Here is a 9,833-nt window from a genome sequence, read left to right as displayed (position 1 = left end):
GAAGTCCTCAGTAGTAGCCACAGGGCAAGGTGAGCCAGGCCCTGGTGTGTGGGAGGAAGGACGGGGACCTCAGTGGTGACCGGAGCTGGGAATAACCTCGCTGTGCCGAACAGCTCCGACCCGGCCTCGCTACGGTCCCCCCGAGTGCGCGGATAGAACCAGAGGGGAAAAGCGGGTGGGTAGAGGGGAAAAAAAGGAAAAAAAAAAAAAAAGCCTCACGCGGCAAATCTAAACCACTTTCATTTTAAATAACAATAATTATAATTAAAAAGAATGGTTGCCCTTGGCTAGCAGAGGCGCAGAGCCGCCAGCCAACGTGCCATTCCTCAGTGTACGATCCCAGGGAGCATCTTCACAGGAGCCGTGAGATCCTGATCCACGTCGCTGCAGGGAGAGCGGGGGAAACGTGCCGTCCCAATCCAGGGCGTCCCTTTTGCTCTGTGGGGGAGGCCGGAGTCTGCAGCACAAGGTGTTTCGCACTCTCGGCCCTGCCAAAAACCCACCTCCGCCCTCGCCCGCCTTCGGATGAAGTCGGGAGAGCCCAGGGGGCCCGGCTGCCTCGCGCTTCTAGATGAATTTGAAGCATTTTGTCTTGTCGTGGGGCAGGCGGGTCTTGAAGAGGACCGAGTCCACGCGGAACTGGGTGTACAGCAGGGGCATGTACCCGTACACCTTGACGAAGAAGTTGATGCACTTGTGCCGCTCGTGGAAGTGAGAGTCGTCGTGCGAAAGCGCCTGGGGGCACCCGGGGCAGCGGAAAGTCCAGCGGGAGGTGACCTGGCAAGAGAGGGACACGGAGGGTCACTGTCACACGGCTCTCCTGGACAGCTGGTGGCCCAGCAAAGAAGGACAAGGTCCACACTAGCTTTGTCACAGCAAAGGCTAAAGGGGACACGATGATCTACGTATTCTTAGTTATTTTTTTCTGGTTTAAGGTTTGAGAAGCTGTCTGAGGGAAAAAACAAGACTTTGAGAAAGGAAATCCTTTCCTTTCACCAGCTACAGACAGAATCACAGGATGGTTTGGGTTGAAGGGACGTTCCCAGGTCCCCCGGTGCCACCTCTGCCATGAGCAGGGACATCTGCACCAGCTCAGGTTGCTCAGAGCCCCGTCCAGCCTGGCCTGGGATGTCTCCAGGGATGCTTCAGCCACCACCTCTCTGGCCAACCTGGGCCAGGCTCTCACCACCCTCAGCACAAACAATTTCTTCCTCATGTCTGGCCTGAATCTCCCTCCTTTAGTTTAAAACCATCACCTCTTGTCCTATTACAACAGGTCCCGCTAAAAAGTCTGTCCCCATCTTTCTTATTGGCCCCTTGAACTATGGAACGGCCTTTTCTGTGTGGAATCGGGCCTCCCATTGCAGCGCCCTTTGTTTTTTGCCTGATTCCACCCTCAACTGCACCAAACTCTACAACCTCCACTTCGTAGTAGCTCCAGATGGGAAGAACATCACACAGAAAAACCCACTCATCATATTTATGGCTGAGACCCATCTCCACAGCAGCTGGCCTGCCATGGGGAGACATACGCAGGGCTGTAAAGAGCAGTTTGGCAGCAGCGATAAAGAGCAGAATGATCTGCAACGAAATTCACGCTCAAAACGGTGACACTGATTTGTTATCACGGAGCAGGGGAGTTTCAGCGGCACCACCGTGTTCGGACCAACAGCCCCCAGCACACAGAGGGGCCTGGATGGCTCTGGAAAGCTACACAAAACCTGCAAGGAAATCATTCCTGCTTGTGCTGTGTGTTATGGAAAGAAGAAAATTTGCCTTTTTGTGATCAGGTGCTTAGAAGGACCTCTGCTGACCCAGGAAACCCTCTGGTCTGAGCAGCAGTGTAAGTCAAACCCCAATTTATCTGCTTGCTGTGGTGGGATTTGGCTGGTTCTGAGGGTTGCACCGAGTTTTCACACGTTCTTGAACACGCACGACACCTTCTCGAGGCCAGAGAGCGGACATGCTGACAGATTTTGGTAAGGATAGTGTGTCCCTCAGGCCAAGAAAGGCCTTGAGGTGCTGGAGCGAGTTGAGAGAAGGGAACGGAGCTGGGGAAGGGGCTGGAGCACAAGGGTGATGGGAGCGGCTGAGGGAGCTGGGGGTTCAGCTGGAGAACAGGAGCTGAGGGGAGACCTTCTGATCTCTGACCTGCCTGAAAGGAGCTTGGAGCCAGGGGGGGTCAGGCTCTGCTCCCCAGGAGCAAGCGCCAGGACCAGAGGAAACGGCCTCAAGTTGCGCCAGGGGAGGTTGAGGTTGGATCTGGGGAACAATTTCTTCCCCAAAGGGCTGTGGGGCATTGGAACAGGCTGCCCAGGGCAGTGCTGGAGTCACCATCCCTGGAGGGGTTGGACAGACGGAGATGAGGTTCCCAGGGACATGGGGCAGTGCCAGGGCTGGGGGAACAGTTGGACTCCATGATCTTCAGAGTCTATTCCAACCAAAATGATTCTGTATTTCTGTGATTTTACTTCCCCCGGAGCAGATCAGCCTCCTAACACCACTTGCCTTTCAAAGACACTGCACAACCCACCGCTTGTCCAGAAACGCAGAGCCCAGAACAAACTCCCACCCGGCACTTTACCTTTATGGGAGGTTTTCTCGTCAGGTGAGAGACCAGGAAGTTCATGGCGATGTCCTCACAGTTGATGTATTCATCCACCATGTCCCGGATGGCTTGTGGCATCACGTAGGAGTACAGGTAGGCGTAGTACTGGGAAGGATATAAAAGCGCAACGTTGCTCAAGGTGTCCCAAGCAGAGAGCTCAAGGATGCAGCGGAGAGACCCCCCGTTACAGTCAATCCTGCACCCAGATCTGTTGTATCCGCAGCAGCAAATCTACCCCAAAGCCAACGCTGATAGAGTCCTGAGGCTCCTGTAACCTCAGAAATCGTGACACGACGGCTCAGGACAAAAAGACATCCCCTCCTTTTCTCGAGGTTTCTTTACTCACTGCTGTATCTCGCATGGACAGAGGCACAATGTGACGGAGCCACTTTCTGCTCTGTTCCCTTCCAACACAAACCAGTGCCTCTCACACCCCCCGGCCAATTCCCCGCAAATTACCGCTCGCAACACTTTGTAGGGCTAAAGATGCTACAGAAAAGACGCAGCATAGGAAAAGGAATGGTGAGCTCCAAAATTTGCTCTTTTAAAGAAAAAACTACAACCCCACAAATGTGCAGACTCCGGTCACTCTGAGAAGGAAGGGAAAGCTCAGGGCGTTGCGGCCACAACGTCTCACCTTGTGGAAGAAGGCAGCACCAGTGAGCACCATCGAGAGCTCGCAGGAGTAGTTGGAGTTGTAGAGCCAGGACTGGTGGGGGATGTCCCAGGCGTGGTAGCGCCCCGGGAAGCCGACGATTCGGTCTCTCGCCTCCCTCCAGACACTGCGAACACAAAAGCTTTCGGTGAGACACAAACCCAACCACGACGCACAGGATTTGCTCTCGACACCGATGGAGCGGCTTCCAAGGTGGGGCTGCAAGTGATGAGGATGCCTACACATGAAAAGGTTGGGCAACTGCTTGTCCAAGGAATGGCCAAAATACCTTGGAGTCTAGGAAAAAAGGATAAATGTTGTTAAAATGTGCAATTACCTTGCTTTAAAGTAAAAATAATTTTTTTAGAATAAAAATTCAGACAATTCCTACATGCTAAAGATGACTTTTCATGTAAGCTATTGAGCTCAAGCTCGCTCAGCTCCACAGGGTGAGGGGCAACGGGCACAGACTGAAACACAGGAGGGTCCATCTGAACATGAGGAGAAACTTCTTTGCTGGGAGGTGCCAGAGCCTGGCCCAGGCTGCCCAGAGCGGCTGTGGAGTCTCCTTCTCTGAGACATTCAAACCCCCTGGACCGACCTGTGTGATCTGCTCTGGTGACCCTGCGTGAGCAGGTGGGTTGGACTGGGGGATCTCCAGAGGTCCCTTCAACCCCAACCAGGCTGGGGGTCTGTGATTCTGGGATTCAACCAAAGCTCTGCTGTCAGTAGGAGGGACCGACCGGCCGTCGCGGCTGCCCCAGTGACCCGTGAACAAGGTCCCTCCCTGAGATAACTCTGATTTTTTTCCTGTTGTAGTGCAGGGAAGGACTGAACGCAGAAATCGTGGCTTTAACGGACAGGCAGAATTTGTTGACCTTCTTGTGTTACAGGTTAGAAGCTGGTAGGTGTGAACTAAAGCATCCCCTGGTCAGCTCTTCCAAGCCTGGGCCACGAGCACTGACCAATGTTGTTCAGCACAGAGGCACCTTCGAGTTGTTTATTCACAGAGGAAGCACTCCTAACTCATAAATTACGGATTTTCTAACTCATAAGGGTTGGGCAACTCTTCCGTTTGCCACCAGCTCCCCACAGCCCATGCAGGGGCATCCACGACACGTTCCCCAATGCTGCTTCTGTCTCATTTTCCTCCACAAAAAGTCAAAAGCAGCCAAGACTTGGCGTGGGGTTAACCCAGCATGTCCTGGCTTCTTCCCCAAACCCCTGGGACTTTGCATGTCCCAGAAGCTGTTTCCTCCTTTGTAAAGTTGAGATAACATCAAACTCCCTTTAGGAAAGCTGCTGAGACGCTGAAGACCCTGGTGTCTCCAAACGGAAGATCTGGAGTGCCAAACTGTCAGTTTTCCACGCCAAACCGGCATCCAGCGGCTTCCCGGGCTCTGTCCATATGGAAAAAAACACTTCACCCTAACACAGGTTTGCAATCGAGCCGCAGGGAATTAAATCATGAGGTTCACATGTGAGCGCGTGGGCTCGCTTAATATTCTGCTGTGAAGCTTGATCTCCTCAAGAGGAATCCCACAGGACAGCTGCAGCGCTGGCAGGAATAATTAAGAAAAATGTCAGCGCCTAATGCCTTGCTTGGGAAATAAACCCACTGGCAGGGGTGCGGGATTCCTGCGGATCCTCCGATGCCACCTCCCCAACGGGTCGTGCCTGAGCTGCGTCTCCAAACTCGGTGACTTGGGGCCACAATAAACAAGTCCCAAGTGGGTGCCTGTTGGACACAGAAGAGTTTTTCCTTCTTCACAGGTGCAAAATCAAGGCAGAAAGTGGCCTTTTCAGGTTTTTTCCTTGGGGATGCACGTTCCCCTTCCCGTGGAGTCACAGAAGCGATGGCTGCAGGGCGATGGCCGGCTGTCGAGGAGACGGAGCTTCTGCGAGCCCTGAGCTTTCCTAGCAGTTACTGACACAGTCAGGGGCAAAAATGTGTTTATTGTTATGTGCCCTACTCAAATTAATGAAACTCTGCCATAACCTGGTAATGAAAACCAAGTAATTAACACCCCAACAGCTTCCCAGGTACCATCCTCCCCGCGAGTGCCTGTTTGCTGCAGTTTCTGTCAATCCAGCGTGATGGTTTTGAAAAGTCAGAGTTGAAACTACTCATTCCCTTCCACTTTTCCCACGTCTCGCTTTCCTGCGAACGTGACACTTTTTCCTTCCCAGCTCAGCCTCAAAAATAAGGATCTTTGCGGAGAATCATTCTGGGTGTGCTCTCCAGAAAGGTTTGCTCTGGGCACCCGCCTCCGGCTTGCTCTTGAGCAGAAAACCGAGCAAAAAGAGGCTTTTGGCCCCAAGAATTACAGCCTGAAGCAAAGTTTCAACAAAACCCAGTTGTTATGGGCCAGTTCATCCATCACCCATGTTCAGTCCATCGCCCAGACACCGTCTGGTCCCCGGCTGAGCACAGGGAGGTTTTGTGTGAACAAGGCATTTTCATGCAGGGGTATGAGTGAGAATAATACTCCCAGTTTTCGTTTGATGCTCTCCATCGCTGACCGGGAAAGCCTCAGCCAGGTGCTGTGGCAAACGGAGACCAAAGAGGGGGAGAAAACGGCCAAGTTCAGATAAAGAGCCTGAAACGGGGCACGGAAGGGAAGCCAGGAGCCCTGACACCCACTCCTTTGCTTTAATCACTTTAACACCTCGTTTCTCATCTTTCAAAGAGCTTGTTGGGCTTCCAGGCATTTTGTGCCTTTTAATCTTCCTCCCAAACATGAGCCAACACGTTTCAGTGGGAGCTGGTCCCCGTGTCCCGCCCCCTCGCCAGCTGCTCCGGGATGAGCAATCACCACCCCCCTCCCAGCCGCTAACGAGCTGTGGCCAAACGAGCTGCAGAGCTCACTCCTTGTGCCGTCCTCACTCCTTGTGCCATCCTCGTTCCTTGTTCCGTCCTCGCTCCTCATGCCGTCCTTGCTCCTCGTCCAGTCCTCACCCCTCGTTCCGTCCTCGCTCCTCATGCCATCCTTGTTCTGTCCTCGCTCCTCGTCCCATCCTCGCTTCTCGTCCCGTCCTCGCTCCTCGTGCTGTCCTCGCTCCTTGTGCCATCCTCACCCCTTGTTCCGTCCTCGCCCCTCGTGCCATCTTCACTCCTTGTTTCGTCCTCGCCCCTCGTGCCGTCCTCACCCCTCATGCCATCCTCACCCCTCGTGCTGTCCTCGTTCCGTCCTCGCTTCTCATGCTGCCCTTGCCCCTTGTCCCATCCTCGCTCCTCATTCCGTCCTCGCTTCTCGTTCCGTCCTCACTCCTCATGCCATCCTCACCCCTCGTTCCGTCCTCGCTCCTCGTTCCATCCTCGCTCCCCGGCACTTCCTTGGCGGTCGGTGAGGTTTCACCTGCAAAACCCTCCCGCAGCAGGAGCCCACGGAACCGCTCTCCTCCTTCGCCCTGAAATTAGGAAGGTTTTCACCAGGGCAAAGTCAAGGGAAGATGCAGATGCTGGAGCAAAAAGGGGGTGGGAATGGGAGCAACCAGCACCAGTCTTTTCTGTGTAACGTCTGCCTTTTCTATCCTTTCCATAAGTCTTAAAAATCTTAAATAATCCTATCGATCGACATGCAACTTCACGCAAATATTGTCTAGATATTTTGATGTATCCTTGTCAGCTCCCAGAAGGCCTTGAGAAGAAATGGTCTGAGGCAAGACGTGAAACCACCGCTGTGCATTTGCTTGGCTCACCTCTGTCTGCATTTGCAATGAAAACAAATACGAGGAATGCACATGGGGTTGTCCTGTGCAGGGACAGGAGCTGGACTTGATGATCCTTGTGGGTCCTTTCCAACTGAGGACGTTCTATGATTCTATGAAACAGAATAAAATGCTCCATAAATGTACTATGCCTAAATCATAATGATTTTTTTTTTACATGTTTTTGAAAAAAGGAAAAGTTAATGAATATCTTGGGTTTTGACTTTCAGCAAAACATCTGATTTGGTACAATATGGAAAATTCTTAGTTCAGGTAGAGAAGATGATGATGAAGTCATCAGTTTGACACATGTAAAAATGTAATATAAGGTATTGAGCTGCATGTTGTATATGGGCTGTTCTGTAGGGCGTTAGAAAAGAGCAACTGCAGCCTTTTTCCAGTAAAGATAATGAAATATTTAGATTACTGACGGGAGATGCTGCACCCATTGCCTGATATCCACCTTCAGATGACGTGAACCCAGACTGGAATAGGTACCGAGAAGGGGTGAAGGATCCCAGATGAGGAGAGCTTGTTTACAAAACCAGATTTGTTTCTGCTAAAACATTTGGCACTGTGAGATTAACAGCTGGACTCGATGATCTTTGGTCTTTTCCAACCAAAACGATTCCATGATTCTGTGCTCTGCAGTGAAAAATACCAGAAGAGCTGTCACATCCCGGTGTCACAATGAGCAGAGGACGGCAGCAAGCACATGAGCATCGCGTCCTGCAAACGTCCCAGCCTTGCCACAGGCACGTGAAGGATGGAACGCAACAGCCTCTTGGACTTGTTTTCCAGTTTCCTTCCACCCTAGGAAGCCACGCACCCCCCAAAATCATTAAGAGAACATGATCAGCACAGCAAATGCCAAAGAGTCAAGGTTAAGAAGCGTGAGAATCAGTGTTGCCAGGACAACCTGAAACCAGCCCACCCGCCTGCAGTCATTAAACAGTTCATTAGCGCGTATTCCTCCTCCAAGAAATTGAGTGGAAACCACGGGAAGGGATGTGCTGGTCCTAGTTCTGGCCCCAGCTTTAGCCACGAAGCCGGGCTGCATCTGAACAGACCCTGGATGCAGAAAACCTCAGGTTAGGTCCAAAGGCGACGTGCGCAGAGGCTACTCACCGGAACCCAAACATGATCTCGTCGTGGCGCAGGTGAGCGTCGTCATCGATGGACAGGATGGCTTCCGTCTCGATCTCATCCCACGGCAGGAACCGGTTGTTCAGGCTGTTTTTCTCTGTGCGAACAACCTAAGAGGTGAACACACAATAGTTATGGTGGCTGTACATGCCCAGAGGAGAGATTTAGGGGTTGGGGCTGTGCACGGTCCAGCATTTTGTCTCAGCTTCGTAGCTCCTGTGATGGGAAAACACTTCCTAAGCAAAAAGCATCAGCCTGGCACCAACTCCAGCTTCCAGCCCGTCTCCCTGCTGCCTCCTGCCTGTCTCGCCAGACGGCCAAAGCCGAACCCAAGCGATGCCCGGTACCAGCTGTAAGGGCTGCGCTTGCGGTCGCTGCCCGAGGATGGTTCAGCAATAACAAACCAGGAGAGGGCGACACGGCAGCCGCGGCCGGTCTGTCCTACGGCTGCTGAAGAAGTGGCCCATGCAGCGTTTCTCCAGCACTGATCTGAACTGAATTGTTTCTGCAACTGCCCACAATTTCTGGCTTGGACACAACTCATTTGCAATGCCTCCCTCTCTCAAAACTCTTCCAAACCCCACACTGTGCAATGTCCCTTATCCCCAGCCATACATGTGTAAGATCAGACTGAATTTCATCAAATCACAGGATGGTTTGTGTTGAAGGGCCCTTCCCAGCTCCCCCAGTGCCCCCCCTGCCATGAGCAGGGACATCTGCACCAGCTCAGGTTGCTCAGAGCCCCGTCCAGCCTGGCCTGGGATGTCTCCAGGGATGGTTCAGCCACCACCTCTCTGGCCGACCTGGGCCAGGCTCTCACCACCCTTCATTGTAAACAATTTCTTCCTCATGTCTGGCCTGAATCTCCCTCCTTTAGTTTAAAACCATCCCTCCTTGTCCTATCACAACAGGCCCTGCTCAAAGGTCTGTCCCCATCTTTCTTCTTGGCCCCTTTTAAGTCCGGAAAGGCCGCACTAAGGTCTCCCCAGAGATTCTCTTCTCCAGCCTGAACACCCCAACTCTCTCAGTCTGTCCCTCTCCTTGACACCCGTTCCACACCAGATCCCTTCTCTCCCTTGCTCTTACACTTTTCATGTGCCCTGGATGATCTATAGACACTCAGTCCATCCCAGGCTTCCCATCCTGTTCAATCCCTCCAGTCGTTTCTCTGGCTCTCCACTGAACAATCCCTCTTTGATTTAAAAATAAAGTCCAGCCTGGTAGAAAGAATAAGGCATCACAGCAATAAAACTCCATTAAATAAGATTACATTTGATCACATTAAAAAAGCCCACGCTGAAACCATTAACAGTGGAAAATATTTGTATCGGGTATATGCATGGCAGCTGGGCTGATGAAATTCCCATGTAAAGCCTGTGTTAGTGCTTTCATCTGTCAATAGCTGCTGGGGGGGGTGGAGAAACAACAAAAATCGGTCTCTGCTCCCCAGGAACAAGCGCCAGGACCAGAGGAAACGGCCTCAAGTTGCACCAGGGGAGGTTGAGGTTGGATGTGGGGAACAATTTCTTCCCCAAAGGGCTGTGGGGCATTGGAACAGGCTGCCCAGGGCAGTGCTGGAGTCACCATCCCTGGAGGGGTTGGACAGACGGACATGAGGTTCTCAGGGACATAGGGCAGTGCCAGGGGTGGGGGAACATTTGGACTCCATGATCTTGAGGGTCTTTTCCAATCAAAACTATTTTGTGACTGAGT

At 52.4% G+C, this 9,833-nt stretch overlaps 1 protein-coding gene across 18 annotated transcripts in view; it reads right to left on the bottom strand.

Annotated features, from left to right (window-relative positions):
- Positions 1 to 227: 227 nt before the first annotated feature.
- Positions 228 to 9,833, bottom strand: part of EXTL3 (exostosin like glycosyltransferase 3) — a 152,327-nt gene continuing 142,721 nt past the window's right edge. For all 18 annotated transcript variants that reach the window (XM_065630798.1, XM_065630790.1, XM_065630801.1 and 15 more), the window contains 4 exons: positions 8,103 to 8,230; positions 3,246 to 3,390; positions 2,585 to 2,713; positions 228 to 777 (listed from right to left, as the gene is read on the bottom strand). In XM_065630798.1, the coding sequence (XP_065486870.1) occupies positions 568 to 777; positions 2,585 to 2,713; positions 3,246 to 3,390; positions 8,103 to 8,230 (612 nt within the window). In that variant the 3' untranslated portion in view covers positions 228 to 567. The remainder of the gene's footprint in view (positions 778 to 2,584; positions 2,714 to 3,245; positions 3,391 to 8,102; positions 8,231 to 9,833) is intronic.

This window comes from Caloenas nicobarica, chromosome 3 (genome assembly GCF_036013445.1).
Source record: "Caloenas nicobarica isolate bCalNic1 chromosome 3, bCalNic1.hap1, whole genome shotgun sequence".
Classification (NCBI taxonomy): Eukaryota; Metazoa; Chordata; class Aves; order Columbiformes; family Columbidae; genus Caloenas; species Caloenas nicobarica.
The sequence above is the reverse complement of the archived record's forward strand: the minus strand, read 5'-3'. Positions and strand labels throughout refer to the sequence as shown.